We start from the raw sequence: 21,079 nt of genomic DNA on the forward strand, positions 1-21,079 counted from the left end.
TCAGAAGTAATACATAAACCTATTTCCCCACAATATGGCCTAACATTAAATTAATAGCATTCATATTTAATAGATAGACCTACCACCCCCCTCCCCAAACAGCCCCACCATTAAATAATTAGCATTCACAATTAATAAATAGCCCTCCATAACCCTCACACTAAGCCCCATATTCAATTAAAATAACCAAAGCACCCCAGTATTAAATTAATATTCCATCACTCTACCTTAAGTTAAAAGACACCACCATGACTCCACTATTAAATTACATGGCGCCATCATAAAAAATGCAACCATCACCCCACTAATAAATTAAAAACTCCCATCCACTGTTAAATAATTAGCCCATACCTTCACCATTAAGTCATTAGCTTAGGCCCCCATTTCCATCCACCCACACTTAACTTTTTCTATCTGACGCAGTACATTTCAGAGGCAGACTTTTTCGTCACTCTCTCATGCTGCCTGCAAACATGTGACAGTGCACATGTCAGGTAGTGTATGCCCCATGTGTGTTATGCCCTCAGCAGGGAAAGGCGGGCACATACAGTGGGGAAGAGAGGTGAGGAACAGATCTGTACGACACATGCCGTGAGGTGGCTGCTATCTGGAGGGATAGTGCTATTCAGCATTTGATTTCCTAGGAACAGGGGCCTGAACGTTTGTTTGGAAACATCTGTAGAGGACAGTTCCGATGCTGAGAAATGCTGGGCTTTTAATAAATTGAAAGGGAGGTATTTTTTTATAACATTATTTATTTATTTTTTCCCTGTTCTGACAGGCAAAATAGTTAAAACTAAAAATGTTTTTTGCTATCTCACCAATCAGAAATATGTCTAAAAAAAGCTTGCTTTTTTTCTGGTATTATAACGTGGGGTTTTGCAAACCACCACTTAATAAATCACATTGTTTGTCTGCTTGGAATTTAAAAAAAAATCAGGATACCAGTTTTATTTTATGTGAGGTTTAAGTTTAAGCAGATCTCTTGGTTTCCAAACCGTACATAGAATTGTCAAAAAAACAAGTGGTTTTGTACTTCAGTAAATACACCCATTGGAAATATTCCGCACACAAAATCGCCCAAAAAAGTGTTAAGTTAAAATGCACTTTAGTAAATTTAACCCTTAGTAATGTTCCACAAAGTACTTGAGAGCTACAAAATCACTTGTACTTTCAAATATGGTTTTTATTCATAATTAGAGGGAGGGAAAAGGAAAGAAACAACGTTTAACAGTCGGGTTGTGAAAGAGTGATTAGTCCATGAAAAGACTCCTAACAGAGGTAGTGTTGAATAATATGGATAAAGAACAAAAAATGACCACATAATGGTGATATTGTGACCACTAAAAAAGAAAAGCGAATAGCAACTAAAGAAAACGTTGTGCCCGACCATAAATATTTGGATGAAGGTTACTTAATGCGATGTATCTGAACCCTGATTTGGGCAAGACAAATAATTACAAGTGACATACAATTCCATCCCACTGCCTTACCTATCACAGCCAGCACAGGGGACACATTGATTGTTGTGTACTTCATTTGTCATGTCTTGTAGTATTGACATCACACTCTTCATAGAGACCTGCACAGTGATACTGTTATTGAGAGCAGCAGATAAACCAGACTGTCATTGTTTATTTTCTAGCACTTCTGGAAAAACCTCTAAGCAAGAGACGAGATTCAGAGGCTGCACAAAAGGCAAAAATATTTTACATGTCCTGTATGAATGAAAGTAAGTAATGTCGCCAGAACCTAACACACTAGATGCTGCTAAAACAATATGTTTCCTAACTATGACTATATTGTTTACGATAGACACTTGCTTGTTCTTGAATACATTGGACCTCATTTATGAAGCTCATCGGATGTACAGTGCAAAATACCATGTGTGTACATGAGTGCACCTAGATGGACCACCCAGCGCACTCCTACTTCCCACTATAATGAGACCCGATCTATGCTAGTTTAGAACTGGCCCAGAAAATGGGAAATGGCCATGCGCCTCTCTGTACAGCTAGTAATGCCCCTAAAATGTACTACTATCTCCAGCCTTTGGATTGCACTGCTCCACAAGACAAGGTGCACTGGTGCACCTACTCTATACTTTCCAAGGTATGCCCTCATTGCTTCTACCATCTGCCAGCACAAACTTCTGCTCCTCTGCAAATGCCGCCATCTTGTTCCACAAACTTATGTACGTTAGTGGAAATCTAGAAGCATTTGCAAAAGTTGAAGCTAGCTTCTCCCCCAAAAGCGGATTTTGTGTTGTGACTCCACAGTTTTGTGCCTTGCAGATGAAGCCCATTGTGCTTATAGATATCATTTTATTATTTTTCCCCATGTTAGTGCTGGAATGTGTCGGCATCAGTCTGCAACAGTCACATATTTCCCATAAAACATACTTGGAGATCATCACTGCTCAAACATCATTTTTCTTCCACTGCAGTGCTCCTCCTGCTTGGGTTCCAGGTTTAGAATTGTGATAATTGAACATGTTAAGCCCAGACCAGAAGTGGAATTTGTCAGAAGCTAATTGTGGATTCACTATGGGTTTCTGTTGTGTGTGTATATGTCTCTAAATAAATATATATATGTATATAGAATCCACGCGAGGTGGCACTTACAGAATTTGAACAAACAACAAACTCCAGTATAGGTGTTTATTCTAATTGACACCAACTGTTCAGTGACTTATCCATAGCTTTCCTCAGGGAAAGTTATGGAACAGCCGAGTGATGGTCAGTTCCCCACTGAAGTCTCTTACTACTCGGCAGTGTAAGATTCTTCTGTGTGTGTGTGAGCTGGTATTCCGGTTTGCGCTTGCGTACTGGAACAGGAAGCCTGACTCAAGAGCTAAGAGAAAGTGAGATAGACAGATGTATGAAGTAGCTTAGAAACAAAGGGCAGGAGAGAAACAGGAAGGTATTTGGATAGAGAGGCTGGGTTGAGAGATTTTGTATTAGAATTGTTGGGTGATGAGTGTGTGCTTACAGGAGAATAGAAATGTGCCAGTGAAGAGAGATGGATTGAAGAGTTGAGCTAGAGGTGGGCATGGAGTGGATGAGAGGAAGCAGAGACGTTTGGGGGGAATATGGTCGAGGGGGCAGGTTATAGTGTGAGAAGATGAGATCAGTGCAAAGACTTTGTCTTCGGTATTAGATAATATAATATATATGTATCTATATATATATATATATATATATATTTATATTACTTTTTTAGATTAATATACTTATACTGATTGTTATATTGCTATATTTCTAGTGTAATGCTATTTTATTTGCATGATGTGGCACTTTGGGGAGGAGCTTAATTCCCCCCAAATTTTCGCGACGTTAAAACTATTACTGTTATTACGGTAGTTTTAACCTGGCTTTCTGCTCGCAGCTCAAAGTCGGCGTCGAAACTACCGTGATAGTGGTAAACCGTATTATTACCGCAATAATGCACAGGACGCATTACTTTTACCCGTAACACGGCCAATTGAATACCCCCACTTATGTTCAATAAATGGTGATGGTGAAATATGGAATGTTCTGCTGTTACATATTGTCTATATATCCTACTCAATATTTATTTATGTGATATTTTGTAGCTGGAATAGAGGAAGGTGATATGAAGCCGCTCATAAAACTACTGAGACAGTCGTCACTTCGCTGGCCTGTGCTAGAATCTAACATTGGAAGTGAAGGGAAGTGGTCAGAGAAAAAGTTTAATTTTCTTCACACTCTGGCAGAGCTACGGGGGCAGTACAGTACTTCAGTATTCATGCGTGTCTATGTGGCAACAGATGACAAGATGTCCAATAACTTTATTATCAAGGTAAGGACCTTACTGTTGAAACACTAAAACAATTCCATTATTTCTTCTAAAGGGCCAGATTATCCCATTTATTGCCTACAAAATATATTTTTTTTTGTTTCATTTACAGTTTGTGACAAGAACATTTTATACAATTTTTAAAACATTTATAGAAGAAAACAAATGAAAAAAATGCTTTATTCTGTGAATAATACATTTTTTCAAAGATCAATATTTTTTAAATATTTATTTTTTATATTGTTTTTACATCATTTATTCTTTTTTTTTTTTTTAAACAATTATTATTATTTTTTTAACTAGTGGAACTGAAAGTCCAAGTCCATAGTCACTATGACATTGTTAATATAAAACCATTGACCATTGAAACAAACTCTGGACTGATTCTTTACATGGCTACAGATGTAGTGAAGCAATATCATATATTCACAAGCTTTCTAGCAAATGTGGACGATTCTGGCAGAAGTCTTATTACAAAGATTGGGAAAGTAATGACTGTAATTAGGCAACATCCGTTTGAGTGGTGTTACCCTTTAAGTTTCCTGCTTTCGTGCTTTTGAATTTGATTTACTTTTATAGAAGGTTGCCAGCATATTTGAGTTAAGATAGAGAGACCCATTATCTGCACACCATTTACTATAAAGTTTCTGTAAATCACTTAAAATGTACTGGAATCCTCAATTTTCCTATAGAGACAAGACAATTTAGTCTTTTTAGTCTTTTTATGCTATATAAAGTACAAATTAAGATGTAAGAGCACACTTTGGTCACCAAGAATATTCTAAGCACAATAAGAAACCTGCATAATAACTATGCATCATTGCTATGTACAGTCATGACCAAAAGTTGAGAATGACACAAATATTATTTTTCACAAAGTCTGCTGCCTCAGCTCTTATGATAGCAATTTGCATATACTCCAGAATGTCATAAAGAGTGATCAGATGGATTGCAATTCATTTCAAAGTCCCTCTGCCATGACAATGAACTTTAACCCAAAAACAACATTTCCACTGCATTTCAGCCGTGCCACAAAAAGACTAGCTGACATCAGGTCAGTGATTGTCTCGGTTACACAGATGAGATCCCTCTGTCATGCTGATTGAGTTAGAATAACAGACTGGAAGCTTTAAAAGGAGGGTGGTGCTTTAAATCATTGTTCTTCCTCTGTTAATCATGGTTATCTGCAGGGGAAGACATGCAGTCATCATTGCTTTGCACAAAAAATGGGCTTCACAGGCAAGAATATTGCTGCTAATAAGATTGTACCTAAATCAACCATTTATCGAATCATCAAGAGCTTCAAGGAGAGAGGTTAAATTGTTGTGAAGAAGGCTTCAGGGCACCCAAGAATGACCCGCAAGCACTAGGACCATCTTCTAAATTTGATTCAGCTGCGGGATCAGGGCACCACCAGTGCAGAGCTTGCTCAGGAATGGCAACAGGCAGAGTGCATCTGCACCCACAGTGAGGCGAAGACTTTTGGAAGGATGGCCTGGTGTCAAGAAGGCCAGCAAAGAAGCCACTTCTCTCCAGGAAAAACATCAGGGACAGAGTAATATTCTGCAAAAATTACCAGGATTGGGCTGCTGAGGACTGGGGTAAAGACATTTTCTCTGATGAATCCTCTTTCAGATTGTTTGGGTCATTTGGAAAAATGCGTTTCCGGACAAGGAAAGGTGAGCGCTACCATCAGTCTTGTGTTATGCCAACAGTAAAGCATTCTGAGACCATTCATGTGTGCAGTTACTTCTCAGCCAAGGGAGTGGGCTCACTTACAATTTTGCCTAAGAACACAACTATGAATAAAGAATGGTACCAAAACACCTTCCAAGAGCAACTTCTCCCAACCATCCAAGAATAATTTGGTGACGAACAATGCATTTTCCAGCATGATGAAGCACCTTGCCATAAGGCCAAAGTGATAACTAAGTGGCTGAGGGATCAAAACATCGAAAGTTTGGGTCCATGGCCAGGAAAACTCCCCAGACCTTAATCCCATTGAGAACTTGTGGTCAATCCTCAAGAGGTGGGTGGTCAAACAAAAACCCACAAATTTTGATGAACTCCAAGCATTGATTAGGCAAGAATGGGTGGCCATAAGTCAGTATGTGGCCCAGAAGTTGATTGATAACATGCCAGGGTGAATTAGAGAGGTCTTCAAAAAGAAGGGTCAACACTACAAATATTGACTCTTTGCATAAACTTAATGTAATTGTCAATAAAAGCCTTTGACAATTATGAAATACTTGTAATTTTACATCAGTATACCATAGCAACATCTGACAAAAAGGTCTAAAAACAATAAAACAGCAAACTTTGTGAAAACCAATACTTTGTCATTCTTAAAACTCTTGGCCATGACTGTATTATAATATCTAGATTAAATATAAAGTTCAGAATGATCAATTTGATCAAACAGCGAATGGCCATTTGCTCCAACAAGGTCTGATGAGTTTCTACTCTAACAGTCTATTATAAACAATGTTTAGACAAATGCCACTGAGTGAGATCCCTATTCCAGAAAAAAGACTTAGCATAAGTATCTAACACATGTGAATATTTTATAATGAGTCAGAGAGTTTGTAAGCTCAATTATTACTATTATTACCATATTTTCCAGATGTTATATGCCATGTAGTGTTTTATTAGAGAAATTATTTAAGAACTGAAAAAGAATTTCTTCTGTTCATAGTTGGATCAAGCATCCTTGTCATTATTATCTCATGAGGATTACCTTGACAACAGTACTATTGCACAAAGAGTAAGTGTTGTTACTATTGATCCTGTAATGTTTAATTTGAGTCATATTGAAATATATGTGTATACTAGACATAATGACTCAGCCATTTGAACTCACATGAAACCTGCTTTAGAAATCATTATTGCACATAACAAAGGTCAATGAGATTTGGATGCATTTGTGCACTAAACATATGTTGGAAATTAAAAAGCGTGCTTAGGTAAATATGTTGAGTCAGCTTAAAAATATTATATATATATAAGTGTGTATAATTACTCACACGCTAGCTTAGAGATGTGTAAGTAACAATTGCTGAAGTCACATTACCCTATTTGTACATAAATTAATAATATAATGAAGTATATACACAAGAGAGTATATTTTCTTCACAGATATTAATAAATAAGAAAGTCACATTTTACTTATATACTAACATATAATTAAATACAAACACCTCCACATATGTTGTTTACCAGTTTAGAAATCAAAGGGAATCTTTTTTGTGGCAGTAGACGAAATAGAAATGTCATTTAAGTAATAGGAAAAAGAAGACTGCAACTTCATATAATATAGTTGCCATAAATGAAGTCTGATCAGATGGAATGGTCAATACACAACCAGCCAATGAGAAACGGCTAGATACTACTGGTGATAATTGTCATCATTATCATTCTCTATTATTACACCGGCCCTTCAGTACCCTCAAGAGATACACCTGTTGTGATGCATCCACTTCTAATTTGGTTGCAATTACGTGACCATGTGCCTGCCTGCTCCCTCCAAAGCATAAGGGGATGCAATTCATCGATGCGCAAAACTTTCTATACTGATGTATGCATATGCATTGTTTTGGTGCCATGCACAATGTGGAAATGCTTACACAAAAACTGATGTACATCCAACTCCAAGTGAGCCCCGATATATATTCACTTTTTAATAGTTATTTAAAAATTCAGCCACATTCCTTTGTCTCAGGCTTTCAGAAATGTATCTAGGTCTGTTTTAAGCTGCTTTACAGAGCCTTTAATAGTGACAACAATATAGTAGTTTAAATGACTCATCAGTAACCAGATCTCCTCTTTCTATTTCACTCTCTCCTCCTGCACTCCTGCTTCAGTTATATACATCATCATTTACGTGACTGCAGAACACTTAGAACGTCAACAGAAAGGAGAAAAATATTGAATGTTTATATTTTTAATACAAGATTGAAATTGAAACACTGAAAACTAAATGTTTTACACATGCTTTATTTGTTTAATTTCTGTGGTTTATTATGAATTGATGCATTATTTTCCAACAGTCTCGGTAATAGTTATTTGCTGGTTAATTAGAGGACCTCTTTCCATCATTTTCAGAATAAGCTTCTCCTTGTCATATTAAAGGCTATCCCACTGCTGTCTCCCTCAGCACTGTTTCTACTGATACCAGTTATTGATCCAGCTTTATATGCCATCAAAAACACAATGCAAGGTCACTCTCTCTCTTACAAGTCACATCAAGGCTTTATGGTCTATTCGGCATCTAATGAAGTGATTTTATTTTCTTGTGCCTTAAAACAGCACTGCATAGCATACATGTAGCATAATGGCATTTTCTGTGATTCTTATCTAGAATATTTTGAATTTAAACTTCAATTTCTGAATCCAAAGTGCAAGCAGGATTAAAAATGAAAGAATTAGGATTGTGTACACACATTACACGATTTACCTTCAGACCTGTGCTCTTCATCTGTCATAAACATCTGCTGTAAAGATTGTGACTGCACACTCTACAGATATCTGCCTACACCGATGGTCGTGAGTGCGTTCACACTTCCACATTTGCCCGACATTGTTCTATCATTGGTCGTGATTTTTAGGAAGTTTATAAAACAAAATAAAATGATACAATGTGTTTTGGTGCAATAAAACATGATCGCGGGAGCGTAAACGCTAATGCAATATCTGACCAAACAGTTATTTATCGGGTGATCTGCACGATAATTGCATCAGTGTGTACTAGAGACCGTGTTTTGGTTTTGGTTTTGGATCTGGATTAACTTTGTGTTTTGGTTTTGGCAAAACCTCCCTTGCGTGTTTTGGTTTTGGATCCCCATTTTTTTTGCTAAAATCACATAATTTTGCTTTTTTTCCCCCTACACTATTATTAACCTTAATAGCACTAATTTCAAGTCATTTTTGAGTCAATTTGGACCACCTCACAGGTCACAGTATTATTTTCATACACTTTCAAGCAAAGACTGCAGTGACCTGGCTGGATGCTAAGCGACAGAGCAATGACTCAAACACACGACAGTTCCTAGCACATCTAGGACACATTGACACACAGCAGTGTCAGTAAATAAAAGTGGTGCAAGATGGAATTGTCCTTGGATCATGAAATCAGTTATGGTTCATTTGATCGCTCCACCCATTCCTTGGATAACTGTGGTAATTCTACAGCTAATACATGGCGACAAGTGCTGACCCCCCCCTTCTCCCCGGGATGAGTGCTTTTATCAGACCCAGACCAATCCTGGGTGCCAGACAGAGCACTAAAAACAGCCATTGTAATTCCCAGCAAAAAACAAGTTCATCACTGAGCTTCGAATCAGCCCCAATTCCCAAAAGACTATAATATAGTTAGGTACCTTTGACGTAAAGTGCAGATTACAAACACTTTGTGCAATACTAATGAAACAGCAGCAAAGTAGAAGGTAATACATATAAATATTTAGCCATCCATGTTTACATTACTTCCACAAGCAGCGTTGTTCTTTGTTAATAAAACTGTTGTCTTTATACCGTTCAAAGAAATTAAAAATAATCCTGCACCATTCTTTAGATGTTGATAGTTGATAGTAGGATAAGGTGGAGTTACAACAGATGTGTCACTAATTCTGGTCGATTCTTTTACAGTAGACAAGACCAGATATGAAAATGTTGTGCTGAGTCATCTGCATTATCAATGGGTGTCTAAGCACACAACAGTATATAGCACATGTAGATAACATTGGAACACAGCGGTAGCTGAAAGGAAAAGTGGTACAAGATGGAATTGTCCTTTGGACCTCCCACCCATCCTTATGTTGGATTTTAAAAAGGACATACACGCTTTAACAAACTGAGCACTTCAGTGACAAGGAGTGCCACTTTTGAGGCTGATGTGCTTGGTTTGTTTGGGCCCCCACAAAACAAGCTAACAATGAGCTTAAGGCACCTAAGCTAAGAGTGCTGTTAATGAACTCTATTGTGGCAAGATGTTGTTATCATCATCCTCAGCCTCATCCTCACACTCATCAGTTTGTACATCATCCTCACACATTACTAATTCATCACCGCTGGAATCCACCATTACAGAAGTCTCAGTATTTTGATGTAATTGGTGGGAAAGGCCTTCCTCATGGAAATTGAAGTAAATTTTTATGAACATCATCTTTTTCACATTTTGAGGAAGTAGCCTCCTACACCGATCACTGCCTAGGTTCCTGGCTGTGCTGAAAACTCTTTCAGAGTACACACTGGAGGGTGGGCAGCTGAGGCAGTGCAAAGCGAGTTGGTACATGGGTCTCCAAATTCCCTTTTTTTCCTCCCAGTATGTAAAAGGACTGTCTGATGTATCTATTTCTATGCTGTCGTGAAAATAATCCTCCACCATTCTTTGGATGTTGATAGTAGGATCCGGTGGAGTTACGGCAGATTTGTCATGTTTTTTGGTCAATTATTTTAGACCAAACCAGATGTCAAAATGTTGTGCTGAGTCATCTGTATCATCCTTGGGTCTCTTGGGAAAGCTAAGTTTTTTCCTAGCAGCAATTGAGTTAGAAACTGTAGGGGGAGACGCAGTCCTGTCACGTAACACTTGAGTTGTCATCTTGCTCACCAGGCGCTCCTTGCATCTCTTCGGATCTGGGTCAGTTGGAAACAAAGAGAAGACATAGCTCTTAAAATGAGGATCAAGCACAGTTGCCAAAATGTAGTGATCCGATTTGAAGATTTTGATAACTCTTGGATCCTGGCGAAGCCAGTAAAGTACTTGATCTTCAAGTCCGACAGACGTAATTGCTTTGTTTAATCTTCTCCTTCAGTTTCTCAAGCTGCTTTTCCAAAAGTCTAATTAAGGGAAAAACTTCACTCAAGCTAGCAGTGTCTGAACTCACTTCACAGGTGACTACTTCGAATGGTTTCAGCGCCTTGTATTCTCCACTCCACTGTGCTTGAGTAAAATACATCCCCCCTCCTTTCCCAATGTCATGGCTTATGGAGTAAGCATGGATGGCTTTTCTCTGTATCCCCATCCGCAGAAGCATATACAGAGTGGAATTCCACCATGTCACCACCTCTTGCTTCAGTTGGTGGCAGGGCAAATTAAATTGCTCTTGTAGCTGTTGCAATTTTCTACATGCTGTTGCCGAATGCCGAAAATGACCAGATATTTTACGGGCCACAGACAGCATCTCCTGCACACCCTGTAATTTTTTTAAAAAGCTCTGCACCACCAAGTTTATTGTGTGAGCAAGACAGGGAATGTGATGGAATTCATCCAGCTGTAATGCTCTCACAATATTGGTGGCATTTATCAGAAATTACATATCCTGAGGAGAGTCCAAGTGGGATAAGCCATGTTGCAATGACATCCCTTAGTTTCTGTAACAGATTGTCAGCTGTATGCCTCTTAGTAAAGCCGTTGATACACAGAGTAGCCTTGCCTCTGAAAAATGTGACATACTTGGGTACATGCTGCTGCTGTTCCTGCTGGTGAAGGCGAATGACCAACCCAGTGGGCTGTCACAGTCATATAATCTTTGGTTTGCCCAGTTCCGCTTGTCCACATATCTGTGGTTAAGTGTACAGTGGGTAGAATGGCATTTTGTAGCCCAATATTTCTTTATGGGTACACTATCAGACAGGTCAGGAATACGCATAGCACTCGTGGATAGACTCTCCTCTGGGATTTGTGTCATTTCTGAATCTGAACATACATTTTCCTCTAATGCCTTACTGTTTTCTTCCAGCTTGGCTTTTACACGTAAAAGTATTTAGACACCACTTTTGGAGTCCGAATGACAAGGTCTTGCTTGGTCATGATTGACCTTACAAGAAGATGCCTCAGTGATAGTTGCAGAACTAGCATTCATAGAGAAAGACGAAGGCCTCATTCTTTCCTTGCCACTGCGTTTGTAGAATGGCATGTTGGCAATTTTATTTTTTTCTGCAGATAACTTTGCCTGGATTACAAATCTTTTTTTCTTGACCAAGGTAAAAGGTGTTTTTTTACATTTTTGTTTCCCTGACTTAAAAACACATTTTTGTTTCCCTGACTTAAAAACACATAGGTTTTAGCAGATGGACGTAGAGGGATTACTATCATCATGACTGGTGCCAGCAGCTGCTTGCTTCTCCTGGTCTTCTGTGTACTGCAGTGAATCCATTTTGATAACACAGTACAATGTGACTGCAGATTAAGAACAACATTCCAGCCCTATTATTTCTATTTCAGCAATGACAATTAGCAATTGAGCATGGAGTTCTCCTCGTTGTGTTTTACCTATATAACACAGTACAATGTGACTGCAGATTTAGAAGACCAAGCCTGCCAACCCTATTATTTCTATTTCAGCAATGCCAATTAGCAATGGAGCACTGGAGCCCTCCTCTTTGTGTTTTATCTATATAACACAGTACAATGTGACTGCAGATTTAGAAGACCAAGCCTGCCAGCCCTATTATTTCTATTTCAGCAATGACAATTAGCAATGAAGCAATGGAGCTCTCCTCTTTGTATGTTACCTATATAACACAGTACAATGTGACTGCAGATTTAGATGACCAAGCCTGTTATTCCTATTATTTCTATTTCAGCAATGACAATTAGCAATGGAGCAATGGAGCTCTCCTGAATGTCACTGGAGACTTTGAAGAACACTGCTACCCCTCCTTTTTCTTTTCTACCTATAACGCTGCCCAACTGCACTAGAGACTGCCAAGAACTGTGCAAGCACTTCTCTTTCCCTCTGTGAAATGGCGCTGGATCGCTGTGGAGGGCGGTACTTATAGAATCTAAAACTTGCGAGATCCGATGACATAACAATGACGTTTTGCCTTGTTCTCAATTCTGAGGGCGCGCGAAAATACCGAGCTGGCTCGGTAGTCTGAACCGCTAATTTCAGGTGTGCTCAGTTCTCGAGGAACCGAGCCTGAGCATCTCTAGTGTGTACCTACTGTTTTTTTTATTGAGAATTTCATATTATCTTTCTCTATAGACTAACAATATGCATTTTACTTAAACAGAGCAATAAATTGCAGCTCCTGAAGTTCAATGCATAGAAAACATGTACACAAGCACAGACAATTCATATAGGGCTGGATTGTTAAAGATTTTAAGGTTGTGCAAAATAATAAAATATCACCTCTGCATATGGCACAGTTTGCCATTTGAAATGGAGCTAATTTGTTGGAAGCAATGATTAATGTTAGCTGACATTTTCTGCGCTTCCATTCATTGTAATCAACATTAACTTTCAAACCTCATGATTGTATAAAATCACCAGTAGTTATATCTGATTGCATTTGTTCATTGTAGCTTAGCATGAGTCATTCGAATACTCCTCTGTAGCTGATAAATGGCCTTTGTTGAAAAAAAAAGAAAGATGGAAGGTTTTATACGTTAATCAATACTATCAAAGAAAAGTAATTCTGCTATTTAAAGGGAGAGAAAAAGCATTTTATATATTTATTTTTACTGACTAGGTGTATACTTCATGTAGATCTCCTTTGATTGTTGGAATATGTATTTAGTACTCTAAGAAAATAAAGTTGTATAGTTGTAAATACAGTATATATACTTTGCACTCTCTAAATACACAGTTAGGGCTTGAGTCATTAAGGAGAGCAAAGCAGAAAAAGGAGTAACTTTGTACCGTAGCAAAACCATGTGGCATTGGAGGGGGAGGTAAATTTGAAATGTGTGACAGATTTATAATTGGGGTAGGGCATGTCCTAGATCAACTTTAAATTTCAATATAATAATAAAGCTATCAAGTATTTGTGTACTATATGAAAAAGTACTCAGTATTTTCCTTACATGCAAAATATTAAACTAATCTGCACTCCTTGCATTGTAACATGGTTTGCCCGGGATCAAATGTACTTCTTTTTTTGCCTTGATCTACTTATGACTCAGGCCCTTAAAGTTGTTCAAACTACCCCAACAAGGCTTACTCTGACATGAGGACTCTGACTACTCTTCAAGCGGCTTCAACCAATCACAATCAAGTAAGAAGCCGGCTCTACTTCATGACATCATTCACCATGGCAACGCTATTATCGCTGTTGTTAAGGGGGTAATATAAGTATGTGCTCATCTACAATGTAGAAGGCTTTCTATACTACATTGTACATAGGCGCATACTTACATTACCACTGAGGCAGAAGTGCTAACCACTTTTTGTTTCTCCAACTTAATATTATACGTGTGCAGAGACTATGTAATTTATCACTAGAGGGGTTTTAAACTAATATCATATTCCTTACTGTTGTGATTTTTTTGAATTGTGGGACCCATTAATTATTACTACAAGTTGGGAGCCCTAAGAAATCAGAGGTAGATACAAACTACATAGAAGCAACCAGTTATCTTATTATAACAAATGGAACATATCAACATATATTCTGCCGGTATTTTAATATATATCTAATATATAAATGCTTAGTGGCGTCTGTCTGTCTGTGTAAAAAAAACAAAAAGTTGCAGCGCCACCTGCTGGGCAGAGTTATACACTGACCTACTAAATTCTTAGTGTGTGTGGGAAAAAAAATTCAAAAAGGGCTGAAATTTGGTAGGGCTCAAACTCATTTTCGTGAGGTAATTTTACCTCATGAACACACATGTGTAGAGGCGTGCGTTAGTGTGTGTGTGTGTAAAAAACTATTTTCTCAGAAAGGGCTCATCCAATTGACCTGAAATTTGGTATACTGACATTATTTGACAAAAAAATTAGAATAGTCAAGTCAGTTAACTTCCATCATCCCCCCTTCCCCCCGTGGGAGGGGTAGTAAAGGCTAAATTTACGAGTTGAGGGGTCAAACTCATTTTCGTGAGGTAATTTTACCTCATGAACACACATTAAAAAGGCTGCTTGCGTCGGGAAGTAACGCTCTTCCCCTGAGGAGGCCTGGGCTAGGTCCAAATGCATGACAAGAACCTTTTTAAGACCTTAAAAAGCTTGATTTGACTAGAATGCATGAGTATCATGCACGGGTTAACTTTTATATATATATATATATATATATATATATGATTACAGATGTCAGCTGTCTTTTAAACACATGTCTTAACTTTTCACTTATCTATACTTAATGTTTCACCTCATATAGGAGTTACCAATTTCTTTTAACAAACCATAATATATTTTGGAACTTTTAAACAAACAAAAACTTCTTCTGTGTGCCCTAAGTGTGCACCAAACATTAGCAACCAGTCATTTCTCTTCCATATTAGCTTTCCACATCAACAATTAATATACATATATTAATATATATATATATATATATATATATGAACAGGTATATATAATAATTATACCACTCAAGATATTCATGTATCATAAGAGACCAATTAATTCCACACAAAATAACCCAGATTAATTGGATTAAATATAAAAAAGACACTGCAATCATACTCAATTTTGAGGTTTAAAACACACAGAGAACTGTCTTCATGTTTATATTTTATTTTTCATAAATCCACATAATAGTTTAAATAATTTACAATACTTTTAGGATCATCATTTATAATGCATATGTGAGTGAGCTGGGTAGGGTACGTAATTCCAATTCAGGGAATGCCGACACTCACACAGTTACAATGTCACCAATCACAATGCCAACATTAAAAGAACTATGCCGCCGGGTCCGGGGTATAGCCACGGACCCAGCAGGTATAGTGCCGGCAATCACTCAATCGGAATTTTGTCTGCCACGGCAGTGAGCTGTATAATAATGCTGAGCTATCAAAAACAAGGAAATTGAAATGCACTAATATTTACAAAATGTGAAGTGGGTCTGTTAGTATTAAGTGCTAACTTTGATTTATAGTGAAGTTTATACAGTATTGTTCTTGTCTTCTTTCTACAGTACAGAGAAGCACTATTACACTTCATGGTTGATGTGTCAGTTTTACTTGGTGCCAATAAAACAAGAGCAGAATCTGATATGAAAGCATTGATTGATCTGGAAACTAAAGTGGCTCAGGTAAGGAATTACAATATGTACTTAATGAGCAATAAGTTTTAAATTTGTAAAACAACTATTATTTGGGGACTAGTGGGTATCACATGACTTATTTTAAGAGTGTTCAGTGATGACACGTACACTTGTCAGTACAGGAAAAATACTCCTCAATATTAGAGATGTTCACTGACCCCCGTGTTTTGGTTGTGGTGAAACCGCTCTCGTGTGTCTTGGTTTTGGTTTTGGATCTGTATTTTCCACTCAAATAGCTAAAATATGCTAACAATCACATAATTTTGCTCTTTGTTTTGTTCCTACATTATTATTATTCTCAATAACACTAATTTCTAGTCATTTCCAGTCAATTTTGACCACCTCACAGGTCACAATATTATTTTCATCCACTATCGGACAAAGACTGCAGTGAGCTGGCTGGATGCTAAGCGACAGAGCAACGACACAAACACATGACAGTTCATAGGGCATCTAGGAAACATTGCCACACAGCAGTGGCAGAAAAGAAAAAGGGTGCAAGACGGAATTGTCCTTGGGCACTTCCGCCCACCCTTATGTAAGATATAGAAAAGCACATGTATAGCTTAACAAAGCAAGCACTCCAGCGACAAGGAGTGCCACTTTTGTGGCTGAAGTACTTGGCTGTTTGTGCCTCCACAAAACAAGCTACCAATAGCTTAGCTGGTTTAAGCCCAACAGTGCTGTCAATGAACTCTACATTATTAAACCATGTCTGCTCGTGCTGCATCTTTAATCTCCTTCTCCTCTCTGGATACCTCCCTCTCATCCCTGAAGAACTGCCAAACTTATGTAGACACAGGAATAGGTATTACAACTGGAGTGGCATTACATCTGCTTCAGACAGACTGTGACACGGAAAATGTGGGCAGCATAGAATCTGTCATGTTGGAATACACTGTATTGAACAGATATTTAAATCAATATATAGATGCCAACAAAACAATAGATAGTACAGCGCGTAACTCTGAGCAGACAAATAAGTTCAAGTAATGTCCCTTTTTAGGTAAGCAAATGTCCTATGTTCAGGAGGCTGCCAAATCCCCACAGAGCCAGATGGTGAACTGGATAAAATCTAAAACAAAATAAGCGGGGGGGGGGCGCGCCACATAGTATAATACTGTATGTAACAATACAGGCTAATGTGTCAAGTAGCAAAAATAAAGATCACCACGTGGGTATAGACACACAGGTGTTAAGTAAATCAATAGAAAAGGTGCACTCTGGAGTACCAGCACCAAGCCAATATAATATGCGTACCAGATATAAAATCTTTAAGGCTTATCTGTTAGTATCCTGCGTCATCAAGAGCTCGGATTCCCCTTCAGGTCAATGGAGTGCTTCACACAGCGATTAGGGTTCAGAGCTGACACTTCATATATCCTCAGTAGTAACCAAATTGTAAGATAGAGGAGACTCACATAGTGTGATACTGTATATCCACACATTTATTTTATAAAACAATACAGATGTAAACTTACATAAAACACTTTCAAATAGAGCTTATCTGGGTATCTTTGTGAAAAGCCAAACCATTAAAAACGATGGAGGCTCACCAACATGCTGCTGGACTCAGTAGTCTCATCAGAAACAGTCCTCAACGCGTTTCGTCTAATTGAATAAAGACTTCATCAGGAGAAAATAAGAGTATGTGACTATCTAATGTCACAGATATAAATAGTATGCGCCGCGCCATCTTGCGCATGCGCACAAGTGGCGTCTCCCGGCGTTAAGCGTGGGGACGTCGAAGACGTCAAAGCTAGTTGTTTTTTTCTTCAATCAACCAACTTTATGAACAACATATTTACGAGACAAGCAGAACACTCTTTCGTTGCTAGGCAACAATAGCGCTGTTGAATGGCATTCACATATATAAAATACTAATTGATATAATGGTTAGAAAAATATAAAAGAAATAAAATTGGACCAAGTATTCTATCCTAGTAATATATATACATATTGGAATGATCAAACCCCAAAAAAGAGCATCAATATATGCAGATTGGATAAACTGTATAGTATATATAACAGTTAGTATGACATAGATGCTACTATACAGTAAATAGGATGTAATGAATTGGCACTGGCATGGAAACCTACAATATATACTAAATAAACACATAAATATCCTAGGACTATAAAAAAACATAAAAACATATGCATGTGTATACATATATATATAATAACCTATACCCATATATATCATCATAAAGTATAAGAGCCAACATATTCAAATCATAACATAATAAAGTCAGCTACCTATAGCTAAGTGGTATAGCACCCTCATAAGAAAGGTTAATGAACAGATAAAACTACAAAAAAGGAGCTATTTCATAATTATCGTTGAAACCTGAAGGCGTAAGAGTGCCCAATGAGTAAATCCAAAACATCTCTCTCTGGGAGAGAAGTTTGTGCAAGTCTCCCCCTCTATCACCTAATTTTACATTTTCTATGGCCATAAATTTTAAAAATTTAGGATCCGATTGGTGGACCTCCTTAAAGTGTTGAGAAACTAAGTGGCTGGTTACTTGATTTTTAATGTTTCTCACATGTTCTTGTATTCGGATTTTTAACTGTCTTTTAGTTTTACCCACATATTTATAGCCACATGGGCATTCTAGAAGGTATATGACTGATGTGGTTAGACAATTCATTACTTGTTTGACTATAAATTTCTTCTTTTTATCATGATTAAAAAATTCTTTATTCATGGGAGCTGTATATTTGCAAATATTACATTGGTTACATCTAATACTCCCTTTAATATCTAAAAAAGTAGAGGGGTTCTTAGTAGAGGTAACACATTTCAAATGACTAGGGGCCAGCATATCTTTCAAACTGAGACTTTTTTAAAAAATAATCTTTGGAGATGAGGGAAGAATGTCGTGTAAGATAGGGTCTCTTTTTATAACATTCCAATGTTTAGATAACACTGATTTAAATTTCTTATCATCACTACAGAAGGTGGTAACAAATGAAACATCCTCATTTTTGCTGTCAATCTTTTTTGAGTAAGATATAATATCTTGTCTGTTAAGTTGTTCTGTTTTTTTCATCGCATTATCTAGTAGTTCCTGAGGATAACCTCTCTTTAAAAATCTTTCAGAATAAGTATTAAGTTGTTCTTTACAATGAGTAGCCACACTACAGTTCCTTTTAATGCGATAAAATTGGGAATAAGGGATGTTTGTCTTCCACTTCTTGGCGTGGCAACTCTTAAAATGTAGATAACTGTTAATATCGACAGGTTTAATAAAATTCTTAGTAATAACCCTATCGTCCTGTGCAATGAGTATCAGGTCAGGGTATTCTACGCTAATAGGATCATATTTCATTGTAAATTTCAAATTGTAGTTGTTATCACCAATATATTGAAAAAATTCATTGAGGGATTGAGTATCTCCTTGCCAGACTATTAAAATATCGTCAATATATCTTTTAAATACAATGATATTATCTGAATAAGTATTGGCCCTATAGATATACTTCCCAAACGCCCATTAGTAAATTCTCGAAACTGGGAGCAAAAGTTGTGCCCATTGCGGTTCCCACAATTGTAGATAAAAGTTCTCAAGAAATTTAAAATAGTTATGGGTTAAAATAAATTCAATCAGATGACATATAAATGCCCTATGTGAACTGGATAAAGAATCATCCAAATCCAAAAAATATTTTGCTGTTTCAATGCCTTTTTTGTGCTCAATGGACGTGTATAATGATTGAACGTCGATCGTTACCCACAAAAAATCACTACACCACTTGAAATTTTCAAATGTTTGTAACACATGTGCAGTATCTTTTATGTAAGATTTTAATTTCAAAACATATTTATTAAGAAATATATCTACATACTTGGAAATTTTAGACGTCAGAGACTCAATTCCCGCTATAATCGGTCTCCCGGGTGGATCAACTAGACTTTTGTGAATTTTAGGCATATGATAAAATATAGGTATAATGGGATTGCTAATCATTAAGAATTGAAACTCGTCCTTGATGATTATTTCATCATGTAGAGCTCTAGTGAGTAGTTCTCTAAGAGAGTTAACAAAATCAATGGTAGGGTCCTTGGTTAGACGGGTATATGAGGCTTCGTCATTTAATAGTCTCATGGCTTCATTAATATAGTCACAACGATTTTGTATGACAATACCACCTCCTTTATAAGCCTGTTTGATTATGACATCCGTATTTTTCTGGAGGTTTTTTAAGGCTTTATTTTCTTGGAGACTAAGATTATTACTAGTATGAGAATTATTATCTAAATCACACAGATCTGATGTGATTAGTTCTTGAAAAATTTCTATGTGCCTACTCTTCGATTCAAGTGGGAAGTACTTGGAGGGTGGTTTAAGGCCTAATTTAGACTGGGCATTATAATTTGTTATAACAGCTTGCTCTTTCTTCGCAAAATGTCTTTTCAGAGTTAATTTTCTAACAAATTTATTAATGTCAATGTAGATTTGAAATTTGTTGGGTCTTTTTACAGGAGCAAAGGACAATCCTTTGCTTAGTACAGATATCTCTGATTTATTTAATACATAGCTAGACAGGTTGAAAATTCCTTCACGTTTAAGGCTTTCATGGTTCATTACAAAAATCTCCTCTTTTGAGGTCTTGAGGCCTCCCCGTTTGCCTCTCCTTCGTTGTATCTGCGTTTTAAAGGGGACGCTAGTTTTATATTTTCTCTGAGATATATATAGATGCAGTTGAGGAGATCATACTTAAATTAAAACGTAACCCACCAGATGAGATCCCGGATTTAAGAGTGCCCCTGAGGCAGGATGATAAATATGTCCAGTTTAAAGAACAGCTAAGAGACCTGAGAAAACAAATAGGTGTGTCACTGGCCCCTGCAGACGAAGGTTTGTAAGATGAAGACGAGGAGATTGCCATCACCCAGAGCACTCCTTTAACACAGTTGGAGATGGTGAATCCAGTGAAAAACAACTATGTGGTCACACGTACGAGAGAGAAGCAATTGAAAGGATTATTGAAAACAAAATTGTCTTTGCGACCCTCCCACCCACCCTTATAATGGATCTTAAAAAGAACATGCACACTTTAACAAGCCAAACACTTCAGCCACAAGGAGTGCCACATTTGTTGTGGAAGTGCTTGTTTGTTTGGGCCCCCATAAAACAAGGTATCAATGGGCTTAAGACAGCTAAGGTAACAGTGCTGTCAATGAACTCTACAGTGGCAAGATGTTGTTGTCATCATCTTCAGCCTCATCCTCCCCATCATCAGTGTGTACATAATCCTAGCACAA

The 21,079-nt window shown here is 37.4% G+C and overlaps 1 protein-coding gene across 1 annotated transcript in view; it reads left to right on the plus strand.

The window, feature by feature from the left end:
* PHEX (phosphate regulating endopeptidase X-linked) overlaps positions 1 to 21,079 on the plus strand; it is a 147,705-nt gene that overhangs the window by 40,791 nt on the left and 85,835 nt on the right. The window contains exons 4-7 of the mRNA XM_075198312.1: positions 1,646 to 1,732; positions 3,596 to 3,822; positions 6,515 to 6,583; positions 15,679 to 15,795. Of these exons, the coding sequence (XP_075054413.1) occupies positions 1,646 to 1,732; positions 3,596 to 3,822; positions 6,515 to 6,583; positions 15,679 to 15,795 (500 nt within the window). The remainder of the gene's footprint in view (positions 1 to 1,645; positions 1,733 to 3,595; positions 3,823 to 6,514; positions 6,584 to 15,678; positions 15,796 to 21,079) is intronic.

The sequence above is a fragment of the Mixophyes fleayi genome, chromosome 2 (genome assembly GCF_038048845.1).
Source record: "Mixophyes fleayi isolate aMixFle1 chromosome 2, aMixFle1.hap1, whole genome shotgun sequence".
Taxonomy (NCBI): Eukaryota; Metazoa; Chordata; class Amphibia; order Anura; family Limnodynastidae; genus Mixophyes; species Mixophyes fleayi.